The sequence below is a fragment of the Sciurus carolinensis genome, chromosome 11 (assembly GCF_902686445.1).
Source record: "Sciurus carolinensis chromosome 11, mSciCar1.2, whole genome shotgun sequence".
Classification (NCBI taxonomy): domain Eukaryota; kingdom Metazoa; phylum Chordata; class Mammalia; order Rodentia; family Sciuridae; genus Sciurus; species Sciurus carolinensis.
The window spans coordinates 13,346,833-13,374,826 of NC_062223.1; the positions used below are offsets into that span (position 1 = coordinate 13,346,833).

Here is a 27,994-nt window from a genome sequence, read left to right on the forward strand (position 1 = left end):
GGAGCTGGAACAGACCTGAGGCAGCTTACTTTTCCTCTAAGGGATTCCAGACACTCGCGTGCTCTGTACGCACAGAAGTGTCTGGCTGAACGAGGCTCTGCACTCCCCGGCTCCGGCTGCTGGCCCTAGCACCTCACCTGCATGGCTGCCCCTGCCTGTTCATACCCTGGCTCCAGCCCTGAGGCGTCTGTCTGGATGGGGACTCAAGGGACCCAGGAGTCTGCAGCCAAAGGCAGAGCAGTGGGCCAGTTACCACAGAGGCTCCTCCAATCCCGGGTGCCCAGAAATCAGTGTGCTTTGACAAGAAGACAATGGCTCCAACACTAGAATGTACACCTCCAAACCGAGGGACAAGAGCCGGTTTGCTTTGTGCCATGAGCTGGTCCCTTAAAAGCCCAAAGCTGGGAAAGCAGGAGCGGAGCAAGGGTGGTACTCGGATGCACGCAAGGCACTCAACAGCCACCAGGAGCAACGGCCTGGCCCTCCTTGACCTCTTGGTCCTTCGCTATGGCCAGTCTGCTCCCCACTCCCCAACCCTGGCTCCACGAGGTCGTGGGCCACAAGGAGGGGCGAAAAGGGTCTTCTAGGGCTACAGAAGGTTAGGAAAGGGTGTGAGTCAACTGGGACCTGCCACCCTTAAGGACTTTGGCAGCCTTGCATCCTAAACCAATCTCCACTCTCCAGGGGTTGGACGACATCACATTCTTTAATGGTTTCTAAGTTGATGGGGTTTTCAAAAATTCAAAAGAATTTCCTGCTGGGCCTCTCATCAAACAGAAGTAGCTTCTACACCTTGCTGTAATGCCCTTTATAAACACCAGGGGGCAGGTCATCTTAGGAATGTGTATGAGAAGGTGACAGACCCTGTCCAGTGCATCAGTGAGGCTATGGACCAAGCTAGCAACTTACATACCAAGTGTGGACGGAAAGTTCACAGACCCCAGCAGCCTCTGCACTGCAGCTCATTAATGTGAAGGGGAGCAGACAGTCCTACAAAAATCCAAAGTCAAGGCTCCTTGGAATAATCCCCTCTCCCAACCCTGACCAGATTTCACTAGAAAGGGAAAGGACCGAGGACTTAAACAAATATTTCTGCATTCCCCAAACTGAAATAACCCAGCAGGGTAGGGCAGCAGGAGCGTGTGGGTCCCACCGCTGGCTTAAAAATGTCCTTCCTAGAAAAACAGTTTGTGCATTTCAGAGCAGAGGGCAGACGAGTTGAGGCCAGTCAGCTGTCACAGAGCCCTGTGGCCCAGGCCACCCTCCAGAGCCCCTCAGAGCACTGGAGGAACCACGAGAGGCCAGGCCCTGCAGGCTCCAAGGCACCTCCTTCCCCTCCGCGAGGCCAGGAAACCACGGACAGCTTTCTAATTAAAATGACAGCAACCGCCAACCCCCACTGCACAGGCACTGGCTGCCCTGGGCTCCCCAGGCAATCACCCAGAGTCGGGAAGGGAAGTCTCGTCCAGGGTACAAGGAGCCCAAAACCATGTTAGGTTGGGGCCTGTGCTCCGAGCAAGTTAAGTGGGACAGGCGGTGGCAGCTAGCTGCACTCTGAGGAAAATGGGCTCCGGGGCCTTGGCTCCAAGGCCTGACATTTTGGGCTGGGAGGTGGCCAGAGAGGGCACGGGTGTGGCTCTGGCTGCAGATGAACTGATGAGCTGACGTGGAAGGGGACTCGCTGTAGAGGCATGGGGTGGGGGAGGAGGAGTCCTGCTGGGCAGGTGGCCTGGGGAGCCCGCTCCCTCGGTGAGGTCCTAATCTGCTCTGGGCTCCAGATGGAGGGCTACCTCCATGTTCCACCAACATGACCTGGGACAAGCAACTTAGAGCCCTCACCTGTAGAATGGGTCTCAAAATTTCATGGGGTTACCAAAGGGTTAAATGGACTAGCTGTGCACGGGGCCTAACTCACAGAGGAAGCTTGATTTTTTGGGGATACTGTGACCCATCCTGGAAACCCCCCTCTATTTTTCTGTCAATGAACAGGAATCATGTGATCCTGCTGGATGCCCTCCCTCATTTCCTCTGGCAGGGTACAGCTTTGCCTTTAAATGGGCATGTCAAGCACCCCCACCAGGAGACCTTCCTTGATCAACTTCCTCGAACCCCTGAGGCACAGAGGCAGCTTGCCTGGCGGTTAAGTGAGGACTCCAAAGCCAAACCTCTGCACTAGGCCCCAGCCTCACCATTTGCTTGCTGTCCAACCGCAGCCATACGACCTCCCCTGCCTCAGTGTCCCCATCCTATAATGAGGAGGTATGTGTGGCTATGCATGGGGTGACACTGACTTCATGCAATGCCTGGTTGAGTTGCGGGTGTCTCCCCCTGTTCCTGCCACCGTTCTCGTGGCCATGACAGCAACAGCTGGCATCTGCCGAGCATACCAGTGTGAGCACCGTTGGCCACTTTGCACAAATTCTCTCATTTAAGTCTCAGTACTGCCACAAGGCGGGAGCTGTTGTTCCCACTTCATTTATTTTTCGGAGCTGGGGATTGGACCCAGAGGCCACATCCCCAGCCCTTTTTATTTTTTATTTTGACATAGGGTCTTGCTAAGTTGCTTAGGGCCTTGCCAAATTGCTGAGGCTGGCCTTGAACTTGTGATCCTCCTGCCTCGGCCTCCTGAGTTGCTGGGATTACAGGTGTGTGCCACTGCACCTGGCCTGTTGTTACCACCTTGAACACAAGGTGACAGGCAGGGAGAGGCTAAATTTTCTACTAATGCCCATGGCTCACACGAGGCTGTCATACCCTCTAGGAGGCCCACAGCAGCCTCTTGCAGAGCAGGAACCTCACCTCTGCCCTTGGTCAGTGAAGCCCGCTAGGGCACGACTGCCCGCCCACCCAGCCAACTGACCGCAGGTTGTATGTCCGCAGGTTGCGCTGCCTCCTCTTGGTGGCTCTCAGTTTGACGAAAGTGCGGCCCGTGGGATCAAAGACACAGAGGACGGTGATGCAGACGCTGAGAATGACCACCCAGTTGCAGACGACCATCCCTGTGGGGGGCAGCAGCAGGAAGGTGGACATGTTGGGGGACACCTCCCTGGACATCAGCTCTGAAGAGAGGGGCACTGGAGCCTCCCTAGCCTCAGCTGCCTCCAGGGCCCAAGGACAAGCTTCAGAAGCCCCTACTCCCAGCCTGCCCCAGCCCAATCCTGAGGCCCACCTGGGCACAGAGCAGGCAGCTCTGTGGACTTCCAGGGAGGTGCCTCTTGGGGATGGCCAAACACAAGGTGAAGGAAGCCACCTCCCCCAGTCAACCTGCTGGTGCCCGAGCTCCTTCCTCTCTAAGCTGTCCTTGCCCTCCAGCCCAGGCGGCCGGGCCTCCGCGGCTCATGCCCTGAGCTGTCCTTGCCCTCCAGCCCAGGCCGCCAGGCCTCTGCGGCTCATGCCTGACATACCCAGGGTGACGTTCTTGGCAGTGAGGTCATTGCAGGAGGTGTAGTACTGAGCGAGCCAGACGATGCCCACGATGGCGTAGATGAACTCGATCACCAGGATGGCTGGACGGAGAGAAGGCCCCGGATGAGGGAGGGCCCAGGAATCCCAGCCTGGCCCCTCCAGTGCTGGAGCCTCCGGCCAGCTCAGCAGCAGGCTCCCAGCAGAGGCTGTCCCACCACCACCTGGTCCCTGACTGGCCCCCTGGAATTTGTCCTCAGGCCCCTGTGATGGGAAAGGTGGGCGATGAAAAGACACTTCCTGTTCTTGAGGATCTCAGAATTATGTGCCTGAGCTATGGCAATCAGAACCTCTCTTAGGTGAGTTACCTAATCCCTCTGAGCCTCCGTGTCATTGTTTGTAAAATGGGAGTGACAACATCTATGTGGTGGGTCCACGTGAGGATTAGGTGACTGCTCATTTTTCATGGAAACTGCTATTTCCCAGCAAGAGGTCTCTGGAACTGGAGTGGGGAGGAGGGAGGAGGGAGGAGCCCAGCGGCCCAGCCTCTCAAGTCCCCAGGGCTCAGCTGTCAGCACACTGTCGGCAGGGCCCACGTGGGGTGGGGAACGGGAGGGGATCTGGAGGCTGGCGGAGGGCAGCAGCGTGGCAGCTGAGAGCCTAGAGCCACGGCCTGGGCTCAAGTCTGACACTTCAATACTGACTAGTTGTGTGACCTTGAGGAAACTCATAACGTTCCTGAGTCCCAGTGTCCTCGTTTATAAAACGAGGTAATAACAGCTCTTCTCTAGGCGTTAACGTGGGGAAAGCTGAACACACATAAGAGGAGAGAAGCGGGAAGTCGCAGGAGAAGTGGCTGGAACCCGGGCCCAGAAGAGGAGGCAAGATGGTCCCCAGGGGCCTTCTGGGGAGGACTGGGTCTGTCTGAGAAGGATCACAAAGCAGATGCGCTTTGCAGAGATGTTCATGGTTTAAAATAGGGGTCAGCAAATTTTGTCCATAAATGGCCAGGGAGCAAATGTTTTAGACTTTAGACTCCCACAGTCTCTGAAGCAACCCCTCGGCTCTGCCAAAGCAGTCCAATCATGAATAAATGGGCGTGTTCCAATAAAACTTTATTTACAAAACAGATCTGAGGGCAGCCTGTACCCTCACCCAAGATGCAGTCCTCAAAGTCTCGGTTCACTGCTGTTTCTGGTGCTGGTTTACAGAGTGGCTCATACAAACACTGGCTGAATGACCAAGGAGGGTGCTGGGAGGGAGGTGTGGGGCAGCCCCCGGCCCCAGGTGGGCGGCCCTTACCCAGGCGCACGTAGAGCACGTACTGCATGGAGTCGCGGGGCTCCGTGTAGAGGATGCCCCCACGCATGCTCAGCCAGATGATGGCCATCTCGGCGATCATGCAGCTCAGCAGGATGCCCAGGTAGCCGCGGCCGTGGTCCACCAGGTTCAGGGAACAGGCCTCATGCGGGTTGTACACCAGGCCAAAGAGCACCACGGACAGGATCACGAACCTGCAGGGCGACCCAGCGAGTGAGGCCAGGTAGCCCTGCACTTGAGCTGTCCCTGGCAGTGGAGGGAGGGGGCAGCAGGGGCCTCCCTACAAGACCACATCCACCTGGCACCGGGCGCCTCCAAGGGGCAGAGTGGGAGACAGCGGTGGCAACTGCACCCAGTGCTGGCGTTGGGTACAGCAGTGGTCAGGAGGGCCCTGGCGCCACGTGGGTCTGGCCCTAGGGGCTCCATGTTTCAGGCACCTCCTCTTGAGAACGGGCAGCAGGGCAGGGTCAGGGCTGGGCCCAGGCAGGGAGGAACGTGTGACTGGAAGGCTTCCTTCCAAGCCTTTCCCCTCGACCCCAGGCCGCAGCCCCAGCCCTGGGGCTCACCAGGTGGTGTGCAGGAGGAAGAGGAAGATGGCTGGCAGGACGAGGTCATCGCTGCCCACAGACCAGCGCCGCCGGAACACCACGATCCCGGGCATGGCTGGCAGCTCTGGAAGGCTCAGTGGGCCTGGTGTTCACCTCCTGAAAGACAGCAGAGGACCTGAAGCCGTAGCACCCAGGGCCACCACATTCCTGGGCCACTGGGCCAGTCCCAGGTGTGCTCAGAGCACGGACACCTTGGCACTGGCCACAAGTCCCAATCCCCAGCTGCTGGAATGCTGACCTGCCTCCTGCCTTATCAACCTCCAGGGCCAGCAAAGGACCTCAGCAGCAGGAAGACGGCTGCCGCCTGACCTGAGGTGTCTCCTGTCCCCCTCGCCTGGCACTGCTTGCACTTGCCACAACAGTCCCTGTTCTGCTCCATTAAGACCTGGGCTCATCCCCCTTTCCTCCTTCTGGGGCTTGATGGGAACCTTGGCCCCAGACTCCTTGTTGCCTGTCCACAAAAATACCTGGCCCAGTACACATGGCCCCTGGGGCCAGGCCAGTGGCTTCTGACACCAAGAACAAGCTGCCCTTAGCATGAAGCCCAGCAGGGCAAGGGAAGGCCCCAGGCCTTGGGGAAGGTGGCTACGGCTTGTGAGCAGCAGCTGGGACTGATGCACAGCAGGGTGATGCCCAGCACACAGCTGGTGCTTAGCAAGGCTGTGATGGGGGGGTCTTTGGCCCTTGCTTTGTGAAGCCCTCCAGCACAGTGCTCTGACTTGCTTGGCACCACCCAACAGGGTGCCCAGCCATAGTCATGCCCCACCACAGGAGCAACACCACCTCCATGCCACCTGAGCCCCGAAGCCTCCTCTGCCCAGCGCCCAACTCCATGAAGTAGCTGGAAACAAAGGAGTCATGAGCAAGCTCTGGAGAGCGCCAGGACCCGGGCTGCCCCCGCTTTAGAGTGCCTGAAAGGAGGGCAGCTATGTGGACAGGAAGCTGGTCCAGGCGGACGCCCAGGGCAGCTCCCGGGCAGCCTTGCACTGAACTGAGGCGCACCTGCTGCGGGGGCTGGGCACCCTCCTGCAGGTGGCTGCCCCCAGGCCCACAGAGGCTTACATGGCACCTGGTCCAGGGGTGGGCAGCAGGTCCTCCTCTCCCTGGTGACAGGTCTGGGGAAAACATGAATCGGTGACCAACATCACCTGGGAAGGAAGCAGCCACGTCCTCTGAAGCCATGTCCTCCCCAGCCAATGGGCACAGCCCTCAGGGTGGGCTAGTGGGTGTGGGGCTGGGTGGCCGGCTGGCATGTCCTGCCCCGCTGCCTCCTCTCCCTGGGGCAGCCCCTTCCTCCAGTAGCTCCAGGGTTGCTCTGGCCAGCAAGTTAGCAGCCTGGCTGGTGGCTGGCGGGCTAGCCTGCGGGGTCGTGCCTGCTCCTCCCCGCCTCAGGAAGTGACATCATCCCACACTCCTGAGGAGGAGTGGAGGAGTGGAGCACAGATTCGGGAAGCAGGGAGAAGGCTGGAGCAGAGGAGGGCGCTGCAGGAGTGGGTGGCCAGGGGCTGTGGTCTGCGGGAGGCTAGGGCTGCAGTCACGTCTGTGACCACATCCGATAGCCCTGGCTTTGGGTTTGAAATGATGGGGCGGACAGAGCCGGGCACCTGGGGGCAACCAGGCAGGGGCAGAACAGAGCCGTCAACAGCTGGTGATATCACCCCTCCCCGGTCTGTAGTTGGCTCAGAGAGAGGCTGGGGTCGGGGTTGGGGCTACCCTGAGCCCCCCTCGCATGAATGGAGAATGGAATGCACCCGAGAAGTGGGGCCAGCACAGCCCCAACAGGTGCCAGTGGCCACGTGGGAGGAGGGAGAGGACAGTGCTGTCCCTAGTCCCTGCCACCCTGAGGGGGGTAGGTGAGGGTCAGCCTATCCAGCCCGCCACCTGTCCTGTCCCTGCCAGCAACCTGGTCATCCAGTGGACCCCTGGATGGCGCTCCTCCTCTCGCCCACCCTTCACCTGGTGGGGCCCAGAAGGACTGGCACTCCTTGGGCCCACAGCCACCGTTCATCACCCACCCGGGAAGTCCCCCAAGCTGCCGCTGCTCTGCCTGCAGTGCCCTCCCATCCCTCAGGCGGGAAAGTGAGAAGAGCTTGGTGCCAGGCCCTGCAGAGGTGGCCACAGGACTGTCCAGACACTGCAATGATAGGGACAGTGGCTCTGTCCCCCCTCAGGGGGTGATCAGCCTGCGGCTAGTACCAGCCCACCCAGGTCATGTGGCAGGGCTCCTGAGTGGTGCCCCATTAGAGGTGGGTACCCACGCCCTGCCCTTCAGCTGGCCCCAGGCCAGCCCACCACTGCACGATCCCAGGCATGGCGGCTGCAACCAGGCCCAGGAGCAGCTGTCGCGGGCTCAGATGCCCGCCAGCCTCGTGACCTGCTTGTGGTGCCTCAGTTTCCTCACCTGTGAAACGCTGGTCATGCCTACCTCCTAAGGTTCTGGCGGGAGGACTGGGTAGGTGTGCAGAGCCCTAGCTGGGCGGGGTGAGTCCCAAAGCAGATGGGGCTGCAGCCGGGGCAGGGGAGGCGGACGAAGTGCGTGTGAACCCCTGGCTGACTAGGGCCAGAGGATTCTGCAGCTGGTCAGCAGCAGGTCATGGGCTGGCCGGGGTGGGGGCTGTGCTGCAAGGGGGCACTCTCCATGAAGATTCGTAAATCTCAGGACTGCTATTTTGAAGGCCCTGAAAAGCACCCTTTCTCTTGAGACCCCGGCCCATCACAATGGGGGCCTGTTCCCCTGCTGGGGATGTGATTTCATCGGGAGGAAATGTCTCAGGAGGGGGAGGGCAGAGGCTGCTTCCTGGTCTGGGGCCACCACAAAGCACCTCCTCCTTCCCTGGGGCACAGTTGGTGCCTTCAACAACCCCAGTGTGGCGGGTGGGGGACGCTGCCTCTCCCCTTCCTATCCTAACCTCTGGGGCTTCTAGGGCAGGCACAGCGCCCCCTCCAGCAGGAAGGAGCAGGGGCACTGCTGGGGGCACCTCATGCCGCAGGCTGGGTCTCCAACCCAGGCAGGCAGTAATGGGGTGCCAGAGGCCCCCCTCACATGGATGGAATGACTTCAGCAGCTCTAAAGGGCCTCTTTCCTCCCCCACCCACATGGCCCAATTTCCTTGCTGATGATTCAGACCCCTGGGTTAAATATTAGCCATTCTGGGAGTTCCTCTTTCTAAAAATGCAAAATTCTTTTTAAAGAGTGCATGCTGTCCCCTACTTTAAAAACATTCCATGGCTCCCCATGGCCTGCAGGATCAAGTCCAAGCCCCTCGGGTGACAGGCTAAGGACCTCAGTGGCTGGCAGGCTGTGTGACCTTGGGCACAGGCCTCGCCCTCTCTGAATCCAGGTTTCCCTAACCCCTGAGCAGGAGGACACTCCCCAGTGGTCAGGGATACAGCCACAGACTGCAGTGCACGGCCTGCCTTCTGGTGGCTAGGAGGCTCTCCCCACCTGTCACACTGCTACAGCCCCCACAGCCAGCTGCTGTCCCGACACCTCGCTGGAGGGGTTGCCCCAATCCTTCCTCCAAGCGAAATGCTGCTCATCTTTCTGGGCCGGCCAGATGTCACCTCCCATCAGAACCCTCCTTGGCAGCCTCCACCCAGCCTCACCCCAAGCCCTCTGGGGAAATGGCCCTCCCTCCCGCCTCCAGTGCCTTCCCTGACAGCTCCAGGGACCCCCACGGCGCCGGCCTTGCCCTCTCTTAAATATTTGGCTTTGGTGCTTGTCTGTGAAGTGGACAGCCCTTCAGGCCGTGTGAGAAGGAAGGGGGAGGATTCCTAAGGGCTCTGCACAGGTCTGGCACACCCCGCACGCTTCCTGATGCGGTCATACCAGCGGCACCTCCGGGCTCCTGGGGACTCGTGCCATGTGATCTGTGACTGGAAGCTGGGGTCTGGGCAGGTGCTGGTGACAGGTCCTAGGCACAGGCAGGACACCTGACCGGGACAGCTGCGCTGCTGTGGCTCCCTGGCCCTCAGGCCCCACGTGGGGAAGAGCCCCTCAGCAGCAGGCTCCCGGCTGGCAGGTAGTGCTCACGGGGCAGGAGGCTGCAGGGTCGGCCCTCCGCGGGGACTGTGGGTGTCAGGGGACTACCTTGTTTGCCTGCAGTGACCACAGGAGACAGGGTGATGTGACACCCCAGCCCACGAGGCACCCAGGGATGGGCTGGAGGTTGGAGAAGGCCACGGGAACGCCTGACATCGTGGGCTGCGTCCTGGGCTGCCTGCCTTTGGTCCCTGAAGTAGGATGCAAGGTGACAATGCCACTCTCGTGTCACGGGGGTGGGGAGATTAAGAGCACAGGCTGCGTCCGAGGCCTGGTGCTGGCACCCACTGGCTGCATAATCTCGGACAAGTCACTTAAGCCCTCTGCGTTCCATCCCCTCGCTTCTAAAACTGGGACCAGAAGAGCCATCTCAGCATCAGGGGTGAAGAGGCACTCTGAGACAGCACTGCCACCTGGGAAGCGTTCAGCAAATGCCACCTCTGCCATCGTCACTGCCATTTGAGGATGTGGAGACGGAGGCTCTGACACTGCTCTGGTACCTTCAAGGAGCAGGAGGCACAGGTCACTCCTGTCTCCACCTGGAGCACACAGCGAAGGCAGGAAAGAGCGTTGACAGGGGCTCAGAACGTCCCTCCGGCCCCGTAATGGGGAGGAAACAGGCTTAGAGGGACACAGGTCCCCGCGCTTCCTGCTCATGTGCTGCCCAGATGGCCCCCGAGTCCCCAAGCTAGCCCGCTCCCTCCTTCCTCACAGCACGCCCAGGTCACACTCCTGGGTGACACAGCCATTAGCAGAGTGACGTCCACGGAGCGGAAGCTGCGGCCCTCTCCCTCCTGCTCCTGAGGAATAACAGAACTCTTAAGAAAGCGGCACACCACCTGTGCTCACTGAAGACGAGCCTGCAGGACGTGCCAACCAGGCGCAGACTGGAGAGGAGACCCGCGGGCCCAAAGCCCCTCCACTGCTCCCCCGTGTCACTCCTGCCTGCTGAGGCTGGTGACGGAGCCCAGTGTAGCCACACCCTGGCCTCCAGTCCTGGAGCAAGAGTGGAGTCCCCGAGACCAAGAGTCTAGCCCTCCTGGGTGGCGGGGGAGGGATCGGTGCCCAGGCAGGAGACGTGCATGCCCTTGTGGTTGCCACAGGTAAAGCCACCACCAGATGCCGAATCTCCTGGTGGCCAAAGTAAAAGGGGTAACCATTCAATGGGATTCCCTGTGAATGAGCCCAGCAATAGCGAGGTGCCCGAACCCTCCCGAGGGCCGGTGCCTGACCTGCTCTGCCCTCTCCACAGTCTGGTTCTCCACGTGTCTGTCGGTGCAAGAGCTTGTCCAGTGCTGAGGGGCATCTCCAGAGGGAGGCTGGGCCACACGGTGGCCCCCGGAGCAGAGCACTGTGCTCAGAGGTGCCACCCCTGCCGGCGCAGGTCAGCCACGGGCCACCTTCTCACTGACAGGCCAGGAGGAAGTTCCTGGTGGAACTCCAGCGGTTGCACAGTGCTGCCGGGTTAACCTCTCCGTGCTGGCTCAGGAGGCTCAAACCAGAGAGCAGGCAGAGGGGATCGGCACCAGTAACCAGAACCACTTTAGTCAACTGCAGGTGGGTCCCAGTGACAGGCCGGGGAGACCTCAGCGGACCGTGACGGCTATTTCTCCTCTTCTAACCTTTACGAGTCGCCCACAATGTCTTGGCCCACAAAGTCCATTACAGACAGACTCCTAACCCTCCTGACAACTCCATGAGGCAGGCACTGTGTTTTACAGATGAGGTGAAGTGACTTGCTCAGGGTCACAAGGCCGAGTTCCACAGCCACCTGGCTTCACCTGCACCCAGGGGCATTTTACCTGAGCCATAGCTCCAGCCCTTTTTATTTTTTTATTTTGAGACAGGGTCTAAGTTGCTTAGGGTCTTGCTAAATTACTCAGGTTGGCCTCAAACCTGCGATCCTCCTGCCTCAGCCTCCTGAGTCCCTGAGATTACAGGCATGCGCCACTATGCCCGACTATACACACTGCTTCTGACCGGCAGGATTCTACTAACTGCAGGCATCTGAGCACAGGAGCTGGGTTCAAACATCATCTGACGGACTGGGTGGCAGGGTCTCAAGGACCATAAAGAGTAACCTGGGTCTTTGGCTCCAGATTCACAATGACACCATTGCATAAAAGAGTATCAGCCCCATTCTGCAGATGAGGAAAACTGAGCCCAGGGGAGTGCACAGAAGAGGTGCCAGGAGAAAGCACAGCATCACAACACTCCACGTGTCATGGTAGTCCAGATTCATCGGGCTCTAGGGGCATCGCCCTATCTTTGCAGATGAAGAAACCGAGACTCAGAGAGGGAATACTCTCCAGAGAGCCCACTGTGAGGACGGAGCAGAGCTGGGTTTCAACCCTCTCTGCCTGTTGGTCGGGTTCCTTGTTCCGGCACAGAGAAATGGAGCCACATGTTCCTGAGGTCCCCGGGCTGCACTGCCTCCCCTCCTCTTCCCAGGCCTGCAGCCCACAGGGCAGCCAAGGTCTGGCCTCCAAACACACAGGAAGGGAGAAGGAGGCACGGGAGGCAACGGAGAGGGAGCAGGTGTGGGCCGGGGGCCGCGTGCGCCACCAGCCTGTGCCCGGGTATGTGCAGCCCAAGTTAGGGGCCTGAAAGCTGTTGCTTTTCACACGTCAGCTGTGCCAGAGCAGAAGGCAGAGCGGAGCCTGCCCGGCCCGGGGCAGGATTTCAGCACGAGATGGGTCCTCACATGCCCAGGCCCTGGGGCCAGACAGCGCACCTGGTGCAACCGGGGCAGGGGTGGATGCCACAGCCATCGGTCCCCTCCTCCGGCCACCCGCGGCTTAGACTAACAGGCATTGCCCCATCTTTCCACTGGGATGACCACTTCCTGCGCCCTTCACCACTTAGGGGTCCTCATTACCCCATGGACATGGGTTGCTCAGGTCACAGATGGGAAACCGAGGCGCTGAGGGAGGGAGGGGCCACGCCAGGCTGGGAAACCAGGTCCACAGCCGAGCTCTTTCTGCAGCATTAACGTGTGTTGGCCAGAGGACCCCTCCCCCGCCAAAAAGAGCAGCCTGGCAGCCAGGACAGCGTTCAGGGAAGACAGGAATTGGAACGGCCCCAACTACTAGGGGCCATGCCTGTGGCCACCTGGCTGGACCCAGAAATAGATCCAAAAATTATTCAACTACATGTCTACTTTTTAAAACTCTGTTGCATGTATACTGTGCCTGATAGCTTAGCAAGCAGTTTCGCAAAGATTTCCTTCTTTAATCCTTTCAAGGCCCCTACAAAGTGCCATTCTTCTCCCCATTTTCTGGATTAGGAAACTGAGGCCTGGGGAAGTTAACTAATCTAAGTCCACTCAGCTTGCTGAGCCACAGAGCCAGCCTTGAGGCCCCAGAGTCCCTCCCCATAAGCCCTCACCATGGCTCCATTTATCACCAAGGCTCCAGCTTCTCGTTCTCACGCTAATTATTTTCCAGTCCTCTACAATAAGCAGAATTTGCCATCTGCCACCGGCCTTGCCACTGACACCAGCCAACTCCCTGGGAATCAATTGGGGCCTTTTGTTTCCTGCTGGTTTTTCGGGAAGGGCGGCTGGCTGCTGAGGAGAGAGGGCCCAGGAGGGTAGCAAGACCCTGGCCTTGCACCCAGGCTGGGCCCTCCTCCCACTGCTGGCCCTCCCCTGCCCTCTCCTCTGGGGGTCTCAGGGGAGGAGGATGGCCAGGCTCTCTTGGTCCTAGGCTGAGGGCTCTTCCAGCAGCAGATCTCTCAAATGCTGGCCAGACCAGGTTTGTTCCTGAACTCTGCCTTGGAGACCATTTGTTTTCCTGAAATTAGAAACAGGCCCTTGTCCTGTGCCTATTCCAGTGCCCTGAGCAGAGGTGACCTGGAGCAGCCCAGAGAGCCCAGCTGCCCTGGTTAGTCATGGGCACTGCGCACAGCAGGTGCCACTGGGCTGCTTCCTCTGCTGTCTGTGGGGAAGGCAGACGGCAGGTGCGACCTTTCTGGATCACCCCCGTCTTCTCAGATCCCCTCGGCTCCCCGAGACCCCTCCCTCTCAAATGCACAGACTGGGGGGAAGGCAGCAGCCCGCTGGAGTGGGGCAGCCCTGCAGTGGAATCTTGGCTTGGCCACTCCTATTTGTCTGTGACCATCACTTCTCTGAGCCTCCATTTCTTCATCTGCAAAATGAGATGATGAAGGATCAGTTCACGGGGGTCACGGAGAGTAAACGCTGAGAAAGCTCCAGGGCAGAAGCGCTGGCCACGCCCACTCTGGTTTATTAATGGCTCACCACAGCTCACAGCCGGGCCGCTTGCCGTGTGGCAGGAGCTTGCCCATTCTCCGCCCAGGACTCCTCCTCGCGGTCTCCTCCCCTGGCCTGAGCCAGATGGCCAGAAGGGGCCACAGGAAAAGCCACTAACCTGGAGCCAGGCTCACTCGCTGGACCCTCCCAAACAGCGAGGCCCTCGCCCTCGCCTCAAGTCCCACCTCCCAGGAGCCACACTGGTCCACACGGAGGCTCCCTGGGAACTGCCTTCTTGAATCCACAAGCCAGTGAGCCAGTGCCCCACGGGACAGCTGGGGCCACAGAACTCCCACCCAAGGCCACAAGGCTCGAGAGCATCGCTGAAACTGTGTTCCGCGTGTCTGAGCTCCAGGCTCTCCTCGGTGCCCGAAGGCCCAGTTGACTGCTCAAGCCCCCCAGATCCCACCTGCAGCCCACCTCCTGCCTCCCCTCTGCTGGGAGCAGCTTCCCGAGGGCCCCTGCCGGCGGCTCACCAGCTCCAGCCACACCCAGGTGCTCCGGCTTCCCAGGCTTCCTCCAGAGGAGACTGTCAGTCCCAGGAGCTGGTGTCACCTCTGGAGGAATTAGCACCTTCCACTTGATTGGGGCCGAGGAGTCTGTTAATGAGCTGCTAAGTGGGCACACCTAGCCTGACACCTCCCCTCTGGGAGCGCCCGGGGCCAGCATACCCTCTGCCACCGCCTCCTGCCGCAGCTCCTCAGGGTCCGGCCTGCTTGGGTGCATGCTGCTCAGAGGCTGGGGGAAGCCTCCCGACTTGAGAGGCTGTGTGGACCGGATCCTCCGAGGGGCCACTCCCTGGACCGCACGGCCATCGAGGGCACAGACTGGCCCTCAGGCTATTGGGTTTCCCATCAACCATTCCCTGGCCATCTCAGAAGCAGGCGGGGATCAAGTGACTGGGTAACACAAGCTCCTGCCAGGGGAGGGCTGCAGAGCTCTGGGTGTGGAAGGGAGAGCCACTCTCCTGCCATGGTGGGACGTGGAGATGGAGGCGGTGGCTGCTGCCATGGCCTGGTCCCCTCCCCTCTCTGGTGCTCCTTCCTTTCCTGCCCAATGAGGGCATCTCTGCTCTTTGAGGTGGGTTTCTGGACAGCCTGGCACGAAAAGGGGGGTGGTCACAACAGCAGGCCTCCTGAGGCCTGGAAGCCGTGGCATTCAGAGTAGCGTTTAGCTGTCTGAGTCGGAGTTCCTTGTCACGCTCAGTGGCAGAACCGAACAGTCTGCTTCAAAATGTCTGAAAGCCACAGCACGGAGCTCACAGGTGCCCTCTGCCTTGACGTTTAGAGAGCGCCTTGGGGCTCCACCCAGACGCCTGGGATGGTGGGACCAGGGCACGTATCTCCTCCCCTCGCTTGAGCCAGAAGGGTAAAAGGGGCCACAGGAACTGACCCCCGACCCAAGGCCAAGGTTTACTCTTGTGTCCTGACCTGTGGTTCCCTCTGCCGTCTATCTCAGCATGACAAAGCTAGACCATGTACACGTTATGGCCTCCAGGAAGGGGTGGCACAGAATGAGCCCACTGCTGCGTGGAGGACAGGGAGGACCTGGCGTTGGCCCTGGTGCCTCTCCACTGTTGGTTGGGCCAGAACTTCAAATGACCATGGGGGGATTAGCCACTGCCAGGAAGGATCAGCTACTGTTGCTCGTCTGATGACGACGAGGTGACAATACACCCCTGGGGGCTGTTGTGGGAAGGAAGTGAGTTAGAAGCTGGAAAGTGTGGAAAGCAGGCTCTGCCCAGAGAAGGGGCTTGTGGCCTGAGCGGCGTGGACACGCGGTTTTAATTAAACCAGTCTCCTCCTCAGAAGTGTATTATGGTTCCTAAATACCCTTTAAATAAAATTAAAACTCCCAACCATCAGCCACAGAGCCCTCCTCCCTAGCCCTGCCCGCGGCCCTACCATGAGCACCCACACCACCTCTCCCGCCAAGTCCCGCTTGCCCTGCCAGCTGGGCACACTCCCGCCCCTGTTCACATGTCCCGCTGAGCACACCTGGCCCAGCCAGGTACTTCCTCTCTCCTGGTCCCCTTGATCAGGTGTTCCTCCTAATGAGGCCTCTGAGGTCTGCTCAGGGACGTGTCCCCAGCTGCTCCCAGTCCCAGCCCTGGCGGGTCAGCCTGGGACCGAGCGTTCAGGCCATGGCCCACTTTCTGCATGTCTCTGGTGTGCCTGCCCGGCCTTCTCTGTTACACGGCAGGCTCCCAAGGAGGCCTTGCCCACCCTGCTTCTCTCCTGGCCTGGGAGATGGGCCCCAAGGCTCTGAGCAATGAGGCTGGAAATGGGGGGGTGGGGTGGGCATGTGGTGCCTGGGAAGCATCAGCCTCCTGTCTGCCCCTTCCTGGGCAGGACCCTCAGCCCACCGTCTTGGGCAAGTAAGAACAGGGACCAGTTCTGCTCGGCCGCGAGCTCCAGAGCTCAGCATCACCGTCCTTCCGAAGACTCGCCTTCAGGAGCCTGGTCCCCAGTCTTATCACCCTGCTATCCTGTGGCCTCGGCTTCCCTGCTGTTCCCTGGTGTGACAGGAGGTAGAGCTGGGGCTGCCCCTCAGCCTGAGTGGCAGTCTGCTACCACTTGGCAAGGACACAGTAGGGAACTAACAGGCGCTTGGCAGGCCTCCTCCTGCTCAGCCTGGGGCCGGTGCCCTTGGCCCCCCTTAACTACCACAGTGGGAAGAGAGGCCTCTCTGCTGACCCTATCAGCCCGAGAGAGGTCATGAAGCTGCAGAAACTCCAGGGGACAAGCCTTTCAAGGAAGGAGCTGGCAGCAGGGAGAACCCAGCAGAGCCGGTGCCCAGTGCTAATGGGCTGCCCACCTGGGGCCAGCAAGCCGGGCCAGGTCCTAGCCAGACGGGCAGAGGCGGAGGCTCCTGACAAACCAAAAGTGGCACCTTGTCTCCTCCAGGGCTCAGAGTGACAGCCTGCTAAGCCACTTCCCCAGCAGGCATGTCCCTCCCTGCACATCCCAGGAAGGCTCTGGAGGGGGTGGGGGTCAGCCTGCGTCACGGCTCGTGCTGTCTCCTCCGCCCTCGGTGGCCGCTGGCGGCTATAAATACTGCTCCTGTCTCTGGATGTTGCAGGAGGTGACCTAGAATCGTGGGCACTGAGGCCTCCCGGGCCCCTCCCTGCCTGTTTTAGACAGCGCCTGCCTGACCCGAGCATCTATGCGGCCTGAGAGCTGGTCCCAAACCACGAGCAGGCCTCGGCCAAGACAAGGAAGCTCCGACACCCGGGCTCTGCCCTGGCTTCCAAGCCTTGAGCTTCCTGTGACGGGGATTCCTACCCTCTTCATGGGCAAGGTGCTAACAACGCTAGGCGGTGGCCGGCCCAAGAGACACAGTGCCCGAGGCTGCTGGTCCCCTGAGCCCCACTGCCGTCTGCGCCACCCACAGCAGCCTCGGGCTGCCCTGGAGCCAGGCTTGTGGGTGAAGGTCCAAAGCCACTGCATCCGAGCCCCTCCCTCCCCATCTGCTCGGCCCCACAGTTCCTCCAAGATTCTTGGTTCAACCTGGTTTCCAAACTCGCCGTGGCCCCAGAAGCCTCCCCGGGACGTAGTCTACTTTCACAGCGGCCCTCTCAGAAGGTTTGGCGGTTGTTCAAACAAGTCCTCAACAATTTCCTTCTTTATTTGGCAGCCTGCTTCCAAGTGCACCCTCCCTTCTCGAAAGATCCAGACATGCCCAGGCCTCAAGGCCCTGGTTTGGCTGACCCAGGAAGGCATAGAGGTCAGGAGGCGGTCCCTAGACCTAGCAGACGTGACAACACCGGCACCCAGAGGGGTGAGCCTTGGTCCCAGGCTCTGGCCTGGGGGAGGGGCAGAGAGAAGAAAAGGAGGGAAACAGCTCAGAGGGTGGCCCCAAGCCACAGGTGCAATATGGCGAAAGTTAAATCCAAACTTGGAACAATCAGAGAGGCTACTGTGTGTGCCAGGAGCTTGGGGAACAGCCGGGCCAACCCATGGAACCTGCAGTTCAGAGGTGAGGGAGAATCTTACTAATTGTCACGTGGGGTGGGGGAGGCAGGTGCTCCCACCAGAGCTGGAAGTGGCCGGGGGTGGGGTGCCTTGAGATCAAGGCGGAGGGCAGTGGGGGACAGGCGAGGAGGACTGTGCTCAACGGAAGCCCAGGTAGAAGGAGGAGGGGGTGCAGCCAAGACCAGACTGGCCTCGGGGGAGCAAAGGAGGCTGAGGGGCACAGATGGTGGGCGAGGTCCTGGACCTGTCTTGGGAACCACGGGCCAGGCGTGTGTGAGGGGGAGGGATGTGCGTGGCCCAGACGGAGATTCAGCAGATGGAATGGTGACATGGGGCACGGCAGCAATGAGAAAGGCACTGTCAAGGGCGGCCCCAGCTTCCCAGCCTGTACAATGTGCAGGCGGAGGGGGCGTTGACCTTGGAGGGGTGCCTTGAGGACAGGAGCCTCGGCTGTCTGCTCCCACCCCAAAGCAAGGTTCCCCCAAATGTCAGTTCCACCTGTCCTGGCCTGGGGTGAGGCCGTGCACAGGCACACCACGGCGTCTGTATGGCAGGCACCCACTGGGGGTGGCCACCACGCTCTGTCCACAACTGAGGATTCCCAATAACACGCCTGGGGTTTGAGGCAGTTCCCTCAACAGTCAGGCCCTCACTCTCCCTGTCACCCATCCTGACCACGAATATGCCCACACACAGGGCGGCCTAAGCCGTGAAGGGACCCAGAGCCAGTTAAAGCCCAGAGTGGACGGGGAAGGGACAGCCATCTCTGTCCGCCATCAACCAGCCACCCTTCCCTCCTGGCTCCGCCCACCATCTCCAGCCACCCAGTGCCCATCACGCTTGGGCACGCTCCCTCATGCCGCGCTGCATGCACCACACGACCTGGCCTCTGCCCGCCCTCCCGTCGTCCTCACAGGTCTGGCTCACCTCCTTCCCACACGTGCTGGCCTCTGTCCCTCCGACAAGCTGAGCATGTCCTGCGTCAAGGCCTCTGCCCTCACTCTTCCTCTTGACTGGACCCCAGCTCTCTGCCTGGCTGGCTCCCTGCTGTCATTGAGTGCCCTGCTCCAACGCGCCCTCCCTGGACTCGTTGCCCTGTCTCGGGAGCCGTCCCTCCCCACCCTGGGCTGTCTCCCTTCCTCGCAGCGCTTTGCTCGCTCGTCAGATGCTTTGCTTGCGGGCTTACTGTTTGGCTCCCTTCACCAGGGTGTGGCTCCCCAGGGCAGGGGCATTGCCTGGTTTCTTCCTGCCATGTCCCCAGCACCCAGCAAATGGCTGGCAGGTGGCAGACTCACCAAATCCTTCCTGCCTGAAGGAAGAACCATTTTTGAGCACGGTCTCAAGGGACAGAAGTGGTTGATGTGCGGGAGCCAAAGCAGAGCTGAGCCAGAACCCGGGGTTCTGACTGCCAGCCTTGGGCTCTTCCCATGTCACCTGATGCCTGGGGTCCAACACCCAGCCCTGACCTGCCCCTGCAGCGACGGCTACAGAGGGGGCTGTGCTGGCACCCAGGAGCACAGCGCCCGAGGCAGAGAGGAAGTGGGGCCTCTTCAGTTTACTGAGAAGGCGGCGACTGTGGTGGGCAGGGAATGCTGGGTGTCGTCTGCAGGGACACGCGGGCAGGTCCTGCTGCCTGGGGCTTCCCAGCAGCGGCAACCTGGCTCCCTCCACCTCCATGGTCCTGGGAATTGGCATGCTGTCCGTGTGGGTAAGCGCACTGAGGGAAGCAGGGAGCTGTGCTCTCAGGATGCAGTCGGGGACAGAAGCCCTCTCCCAGGGAAAGGGCCTGCGGCATGGGGCTGAGGGGCGGATGCCACGCCCACTGTCAGCAAGGAGGACCTGGGAGGACGGGGTCCTCATGAGGAAGGTGAAGGATCGGCCAGCGGCCTCTGGTTCTCAGACACACCCCGTCTCCTGAGGTCGTAGCCTCAGACTCAGGAAGGGAGCCCCTGGGAGGAGGCAGAGCTGGCTGCTAGGCCTTCCTCGCCCACTAAGTTCTGGACCCACCCCAGGACGGAGACAGTCCCCTGCTGTGAAGTCCATCAGGGCCATTAACCTAACCGGCCCGTGACTCCCGTGTGACCCTGGGTGAGTCTCTGACCTGGCTCCTCTCCACACAATGGACACAGGAGCAGCCACTGTCTCCCTGGCCACTGGGGAACCAAGGGAGACCCTGGGAACGAGCCTGTTTTCTGGGTCCTCACCCCCTCTCTCCCAGATCTGCCTCCTCCAGCTTCCTAAGAACGTGAGGAGAACAAGCAGCGGCCAACGAAGAGCAACAAGCCTCAGCCACGCGCCGGGCCCAGCAGGGCTCAGGCCACCGTGCCCACGGGCCCACCCCGGCTTCTCTCCAGCACCATTCCCATGAGGAAGACAGGAAGGCCCGCCTGGGCCCTGCAGCCCACCGCCCGAAGACCGAGGGCTGAGGGGGAGCGGGCAGGTGGCAGGCTGCGTCTGGAGCAGGTACCCGTGGCCCTCGTGGTGCCAGCCCTTCCCCATTCTCTGCACAGGGACTCCTCTCAGCTCTTCTGGGGCCTCAGCAGGATGCATGAGATCACGTCTGGGACGCGTTCAGAGCGCCTTGGAGAGAAAAGGCCAAAGGGATGGAGGTGGAATCCATTATATATAAACGCGCTTATTTATTAGCACTTCTGTCGACTGCAAGTATAGATGGGACACTCATGGGACTTGGTGACAGAAAATGTGGGCTGTAGCTGGGCCTGGTCACTTAACAGGTGTAGGCAAGTCACAGCCTCTTTAAGCCCCAATTCTTAGAAAAATGGGAGAAGCAATATGTGAGTGATGTCGGTAAAGTGCCGCCCCAACCGCCTTTCTTGACCTGGGGGGGGGACTGCAGGAGCACCAGCCCCTCGGCCACTCCCCAGGAAGAGCAGCCTGATTGAGGGCGAGTGTGAGTGGTACACAGTAGGGAACTTTCTGCTGCCGGAGAGAAGGTGCGGGAGGGAGACAGGCCCGAGGACGGGCTCTTTGCAACACGCCAGGCTGGCACCCTTGGCCAGCTCTCCCGCCCCCTCCCCAAAACAGGGAGATGAGCATTCCCTTCTGCCCTCTCTGTCCTATCCCCCAGCTAACCGAGGACCACGGGGACACCTGAGATCCCTATGGCCAGGAGCCAGTGACTACCCTCACCAGCCTCCTCATGCCGAGATGTCGCCAGGCTCACCCCAGGCCAGCCTGGGGGTGACCCACCCCCTCCTACAGCTGTGCTCACCTTGTCACCAAGGCTGAGAGAAGAGGCTCTCCTAGCTGCCCTCTGTTCACAGAGCTCTGTGTCTGTCCATGGAGGGTGCTGCTCAGCCTCTTGGTGACGGACTGCTTGTCCCCATAGTTTGTATGACAGGTACTGAGTGGCATAGAGACCACGGGCCACAGCAGTAGGTTTGCTGAAGACCATCACACAAAGCAGAGTGGAAACTCAGAGACAGTGCTCAGCGTCCCCCTAACAGGGCTGAGGCCCCTCCAGGGGGCTGGCCACAGGCAGGACGGCAGGGAGGGAAGCATCTGGCCCCGCCTGGCCAATGCAAGCCCTCCTCGGGCCCCCAGTTATGGGAGAGGAAGGACTTCCTCTTCCCTGGGATGCCAGATCCACCTGGCCACTGGCGATCTACCGTTCTTTCCAATCCAGAGGAGCAGGACAACAGTCTCAAAAAGCCACTGGGGCGAGCTCAGTCAGCCCAAGGAGAAGACGCTGGAAGGCCATTCCCTCAGGAGGGTAGGCCCAGTGACTGGAGAAGTTCAAGTTCAGGTTTCGGGGGTGAAGGGAAGGCTGAATCGAGGCGAGCTCTCCTGCTAGGAGGAAGGGTGACCGCCTGCAGACGGGCCGCCCTGGGAAAGAAAGGAATCAGATGTGGCTGTGTGGGGCTCCTGGCTCAGGCCATGTGTCCCTCTGCCCTGGCCATACAAAAGTCCCATTGATGCCACCCTCACCCCCGCGCTCTGGGGCCCCTGCCCTAGCCCAGGATGCCGGGGCCTCTCCTGCTCCCAGCCGGCAGTCCAGCTGTGCTGCTGGTGCTGCTCAAGCACGCCAGGCACGCCGGCCAGGGCACTGCAAGGTCACACGCTCTGCGTGGGCGAGGCGCGGCAGCCGCTGCTGGGGCCACGTCAGAGACGAAGGGAGTCTGGCGCTCACAGGTAGTGCGGGACTGCAGAGAAGCGGGGCCCCAGAAGCAGCAGGCCACCCGCCTGCCACCCTTGCCCAGCCCCACCCATCTTCCAGGAGGGCAGATCCTTGCGCAAACAGTCCGCAGGTGTGAGCGGCACAGTGAACACAGAGCTGGGAAAGGCAAACACGGAGGCTTCGGTGCCCACAGTGGCTGGCCCACAGGAGGGTGCGCGGGAGGCCCCGCCTGCCTCAGCTGCTCGAGCCCCAGCACTGGGCCCGCGGTACTGGAGAGGCCAACAGAACCACTGGCTTGGCCTTCCCCACGCTGCACTCCCCCGAGGGGCCTGAGTGTGAGGTGGGGCGCAGGGACAGGGAGGATGGGCAGGGCGTGATCCTCAGGGCTGGGCTCTGAGAGCCGGCTGCCACTCCCGCATCACTTGCCAGCTCACTCAGAGCCTTCTCTAGGGGACAGGGCAACTAACCCAGCTGGAGACATGCTGGGGACGGTCAGGCTGGCTTGGGCTTGGCATCTCTGCTGGGTCACATCCTATCTGGGAGGTTTTGAGCAAGTCATGGCACCTTGGGGCCAGTGATGGCCACTGTGCAATGGCCTTCATGACAGCTGATGGTATGGAGTCTGTGTGAGAACACCAGGCGCAGGGGCAACACAGATGAGCGGCCTGGTACATTGCCACCCCTCCAAGGGCAGGTCCCCCTGCAGCGGTCTGACCCCCAGGGGAGTAGTGCCACACCACGCTGCCGTCTTGTGGCTGGAGAGCCTGACAGTAGGGAAGGACCAGTCAGGTCTACTCCACTAGCAGGGGCTGGTCCTGCTGACCCCAAACCCAGGGGAGAAATCCCCGGCAGAGGGCTGGGTGTAGGTCGGCGGTAGCACACTTGCCTCGTCAGCGCGAGGCCCTTCCCAGTAAACCAAGGAAGGAAGGAAGGAATCGCCCCACCAAGAAAGCCACTGGCTGCCCTCTGGGGCTTCAGCTCCAGCCAGACCCCAACCCTGAAGCAGCCACAGGAGGCGCTGTGGGTCCAGGGGAAGCAGCGCTCTCCCCTGCTCCGTGGGCCGGCTGCGCCTTCCGCAGGCAGCATGCTTCATGCCTCCGTGCCTTTGCACAGGCTCTTCTCTGCCCAGAAGGCCTTTTCCAATCTTGCTCCCCTGAAACTTGTCAGTCCTCCCTGGCTTAGCCTGTGTACCATCTCCTCTGTGAGGCCAGGACCTGCCACCCCGGCTGACGGCAGACCCATTAGCACCCCTCCATTCCAGGTTCCCCCCCAGGCGAGGAGCTACTGGAGGGCAGAGCTGCACACACTGCATCTCTGTGTCCTTGGCACCAGCACAGTGCCTGGTGCCTAGCAGCTGTTCAAGAAATGTCGAACAAGGCCCCCGGCCCAACTCCCTTGCTGCTCTCTGCATGCTGCCAGCACATTTGGCCAAAGAGATTCGGAGACAGCAAGTGTGCGGGAACCAGGGTAAGACCGAGCGTCCCAGACAAAGCGCACGGGGGCACAAGGTTTCTGCTCTTTGGAAACTGCCAGCCGTGCTCACCAAGCTTCACCCACAGCCACAGGAGGCTTCGGGGCTTGCAGGCTGCCTCCCATCTCCAAAAGCAGAAACCAAAGTTAACAGGGGGTGAGCAAGGGAAGGGAAGTGCACCGGAACTGCAGGGAGAAAGGCAGTTGTGGCTGCCATCTGCTGCGAGCAAGATGTTTGGAGAACACGCGCTCCTCGCTCGGAGGCCTCCCAGCCAACCCAGGAGGGCGGGGCCGCCCCTCTGCAGATGGGAGCCGGCAGCTCAGCCAAGCCTGCGGAGGCCACGCAGAGGTGCCAGGCCCCCTCCTGCCCACCCTGACCCTCGGCTGCCCCCGTTTGACCTGATTCTTGTGCAGATGGGGGGCAGGACGTGCTGCACACTGCCTCTTCCAGGGAGCCTCACGGACTCTGGGGAGCCAGCTCCGCAATGACGGTGACGGCAGCTTAAACACTGGGTACTAAGGGCAAGAGTATCCGCTATTATTTCCTGAGAGCCCAGGTACCTGCCTGGAGGCCCCATCCTAGGAACTTCGAGCCCTTAGCTCACTTCCGCCCTATCAATCCCTGGGGAGAGGGGAATGCAGGGTCCAAGAATGGGCCAGGCCCTGCTCCTGGTCCGTGAGGAGGTGGTCCTGGACGTCCACTGCTCTCTAGAGCCCGGTAAGTAACAGAGGAGAGCACACACATTCGCTGAGGGAGGAAGGCGAGGCCAGGGACACAGAGACCCAGCCACACAAACAAGAGCAGGCAGGGGCCAAAGCCCAGAACCCTGCCCCGCAGCCCAGGCTTCCGGGCCTTGGCCCGCTCTTGTGCAGGGCTGGCCTCTGTCCTTAGCACCACCTGGCCAGCACAGGGCTGTTCCCCCAAGCAGCTTGACACATTTGCTTTGAGAGAGCCACAGCAGGGGTCTGAGGCAGTGCAGGGAGACCATCGCAGCTGGGCCAGGCCACGCCACCCGGCCCCCGCCCGGCCTGTTCATGGTGCCTGTTGGAGTCACAGTCCCTCGGCCACAGTGCTCCAGCCGCAGCAGTGGACCAAACGGAGGTGAAGCAGGGCTCAAAGGCTACACGGGGCTGGGGCTGGGGCTCAGAGGTGGAGCACTTGCAGTGCATGTGTGAGGCCCTGGGTTCGATCCTCAGAACCGCATGAAAAGTAATAAACAAAGTTACTGTGTTCATCTACAACTAAAAATATTTTTTAAAAATGGCTACGCAGGACGGCCCACCACCCACATACCTTCCCAGCCCCCAAACCCTGTATTTGCCCAAAGGAAGTTAGCAAACCGACGGCCGCACATGCTTGCAGACGTTTAGACACCCTGCTTGTCAGAGACCCTGGACCTGCCCCTGGCCCCCCGCCAACAGAAACCACCGACTTTCTCACCAGGCCAGGCGCACGGAAGGGGCTAAGAAGTTGGCCTGATAAGAATGTCACCTTGGGCCCCAGCTTGGTAGCCTGGCCCCCAGAGGCTGCCTGCCCTGCTGTTCCACCAGGAAGTCGGGGCGACCGTCCTCCCATTGGTGACAGGAAGGCAGGGACTCTGGGGCCAGTCACCCAGAACTGTGCATCCCATCCCACCCCCCTTGCCCCACGCAGCATGCTGCCACCACCCCCTCAGGCCTGCGCACAGCCCTGCACTCCTCAGTCTGGCTGCTCAGCGCCCCCACTCCCACACACCAGGACTGGGACAACAACAACCTGGCAACTTCGACCAACAACCTGGCAACTTCGACCGCTTGGTCTGCCGATGTCCCACTGACCGCGCCCTCCTCTGCCTGCTGGAGGGGGCCGAGAATGAGCTCCAGGCCCCCTGCAAGCTCCAGGTGCAAAGAGACCTGCGTGAGTTTTCTAGGGGGAGAGCCCAGTTTCCCCCTTTCCACCAGGGGTCCTTGGCCCTAGCTAGGTCACCGTGCTGACCCCATTTCCTGCCTCTCACAGTCCCCGCCTGGTGGCCCTGTCTATCAGTTGCCCCTTCCCTGAGGAGGGAATCAATGGCTTCCCTATTCTAGGGCCTCCTGGCAGGGGAGGGAAGCCACTTCACCAGGGACTCTCTCTGGGAGCACCCCTGCTGGCTGGCATGCTGGGGACCCTGTTCTGGGAAGTGGGGTGGTATGTTCCAGGGACAGTGGGGGAGGCTGAGGGCTCCACGGGGGGCCAGCAGCAGCCCCTCCACCCCCACTAATCCTGCTCTGGGACTCCGTGCGAGTCGCTGTCACCACCCAGACACCTTCACAAATAACTCCTGCCTAGGCTGAGGCACAGCCAGGCCGAGGGTGAGTCAGCCAGGGAAATCCCAGCACGGCGCCCACCGCTGGTGATGGTTCCGCTGACACCTACGAGCAGGGTGTCCGGCCCCTCCCGCAGAGGGTGAGAGGAACACCCCACTCCCTCACCCCATCCCTGCTCCGAGCAGCCTGGCAGGCGGGGGCAGGGAGAGTCACGGCACAGATGAGCCTGCAGGTGAGGCTTGGGCACACGCCTGCTCCCTTCAGGCCTTTGGCCCCCATCCCTGGCACATGAGGGGAGGAGCCCCTGTCGGCTCTTGCCTGGGACTGGCACGCTGGTCCTGGGTATCCTGCTTTCCAGGGCCTTGGCACCTCAGGGTCTCAGGGGATGGAGACATGGACACCCCGCCTTATTCCTGAGGCACAGGCACCTGTTCTGCCTGAGCCCAGCACACCTACTGCAGGCTGCCCTGCACCCCAAGAAGGGCAGAGTGGAGGTAGGACCCAAGCCCTGCCTGGGAGGCAAGAGGAGAGCAAGACCAGCAGAGACAGGCACAAAGATCCCTCACCGCAGGAGGTCCTGGCCATCCAGAAACAAACAGGCCAGATCCCACAAACCCGACAGACCGGTTGGTGCTGGAGGCCACCTCGGTGCCACTGCCTGAGGGTGCAGGGGAGCTAGATCTCAGCCTTTTGCAGCTGGGGCTGGATCTGCCACAGGGGACATTTTGCCTTCTCCCGCCACCCCCTCATTGCTCCACCCCCTTCAGCCTGACACTTGCACAGGTTGGGCTACCTTCCACTGCGTAGGTAAAGAGAATGAGTAAGGATGACGGAGGGAGCACACCCCGCCCACAGCCTGGTGTGGCTCCATGGCCAAGTCAGGAGAATGGCCCTAGGCCTGGGAGCTCCCAGACCAGGAGGTGCTGGTTACACTCAGCAGAAGGAGCCTGAGGCCCAACCTCAAAGAGCTCACAGGGCAGAATGACAGGAAGCTCACAGAGAGCCAGCGGGTCCAGGCTGCCACTGCCCAGTCCAGGGGGGAGGGCTTCCCCGCTCTCCCCTCGCCTGCCCGCCCCTGCACACAGCTCGCCAGGCCAGGCAGCAGCACACCTGTGCAAGAGGCGCCCTCCCCACCACTGTCCCTGCAGGCATGAGCTCAGCACCCAAGCTCCCCATTCCTGCCCCGGGCTGCTCACGAGGTAGTTCCCGCAGGCTCCCTGGCATCGCAGGCGTACACATGCTGGGTTGCCTAAGTAGGTACCCAGAGCCCCTCCGCCAGCCCAGCCAGGAGTAGGAGCAGAGCCAGGACAGAGCCGGAAGTTCATGTGCAGGTTTCCCAGCCCCCGACCTGCTTTGATCTTCAGGCTGGGGCTGGGCTTCCCTTTCCATGGCTCTCCCCAAGCCCAGGCCTCCTGCACTCTCAGGCAGGGAAGTGGGTGTGGGAGAGATCCAGAAACCCATCCGTTACTTTGAAAGAAGACTGAAAACATGTGACCACACAAATCTCATGGGTTTACTTAAATGTCTTTCAAACAAACGGTTTGAATGGATTTCTCCCACCCTCCCTCCCCGCTGAGCCACTCAATGGAAAACAGTAGCTGGAAGGGCCAGATTCTCAGGGCTGCTGGGGGCTGCTGGAAATGGGGTCTCAGACACAAAGCCCAGCGGGGGGCACTTATCATAAAGGCAGCTTTGGCTAGGAGAGAATGAAAGGCAGACACCTGAGAGCAGGCTGCAGAGGGCTCAGGGAGGTCAGCGGCAGGCCTCAGAAGGCTCGGGCACCCTGATCTGCAGTCAGGGTAACTCCCAAGTCCAGCAGAGCAGGTCTCCATTCCTCCTGCCACAGGGGAGGAGGCCTGGCTGTTAGGCGTCAGGGACACAGCGCTGCTTCTGATCCAGCTCTGGCCTGGAGGACCGTGCCCTGAGCAGCCACTTGGGTGGGAACTCCCTCTCACTGGGCAGTTGGGACGGACAAGAGGTCTTCTTGGGCAGCACAAGTTGCTTAGAAAACCAGGCAGGGGCCAGTTGTGGTGGTGCACACCTGTAATCCCAGCAATTTAGGAAGCTATGGCAAGAGGATCTCAAGTTCAAGGCCAGTCTGGGCAACATAGTGAGACCCCGTCTCAAAATTTAAAAGGGCCAGGGGTGTAGCACCCCTGGGTTCAATCCCTAGTACAAAAAAAAAAAAAAGGTGAAAGAAAGAGAAAAAAAAAATCAGGAGTGAAAAGGTGTGCAACTTCCCAGATCAGAGTTAGAAGGGCCCTGGGAAACCAGAGTTCAAGATGCCACTCACCAGAATCTTACAGTGAGGACCCAAGGTCACACAGCTTTTGAGTCTTTGCCCTGTCCCTGGTGTCATTCCAAGCCTCAGTCATTCCACCATTACTTCCTAAGCACATCCCATGTGCCTAGCTTCTGGGACTCAGGTCTGGGGGCTTAAGTGACACCCTGATAAAAGCTGAACCCTGCCACAGAACCTTG

At 60.7% G+C, this 27,994-nt stretch overlaps 1 protein-coding gene across 5 annotated transcripts in view; it reads right to left on the reverse strand.

Annotated features, from left to right (window-relative positions):
• Nucleotides 1-27,994, reverse strand: part of Dagla (diacylglycerol lipase alpha) — a 59,001-nt gene that overhangs the window by 18,734 nt on the left and 12,273 nt on the right. For 2 of the 5 annotated variants that reach the window (XM_047519169.1, XM_047519171.1), the window contains exons 2-5: nucleotides 5,289-5,426; nucleotides 4,705-4,916; nucleotides 3,405-3,506; nucleotides 2,861-2,999 (exon numbers count right to left, since the gene is read on the reverse strand). In XM_047519169.1, coding sequence (XP_047375125.1) covers nucleotides 2,861-2,999; nucleotides 3,405-3,506; nucleotides 4,705-4,916; nucleotides 5,289-5,383 — 548 coding nt within the window. In that variant the 5' untranslated portion in view covers nucleotides 5,384-5,426. Of the gene's footprint in view, nucleotides 1-2,860; nucleotides 3,000-3,404; nucleotides 3,507-4,704; nucleotides 4,917-5,288; nucleotides 5,427-5,568; nucleotides 5,588-7,731; nucleotides 7,753-14,316; nucleotides 14,434-27,994 lie in introns of those variants that run through there. The other 3 variants (XM_047519170.1, XM_047519173.1, XM_047519172.1) reach the window with 3 other exon arrangements.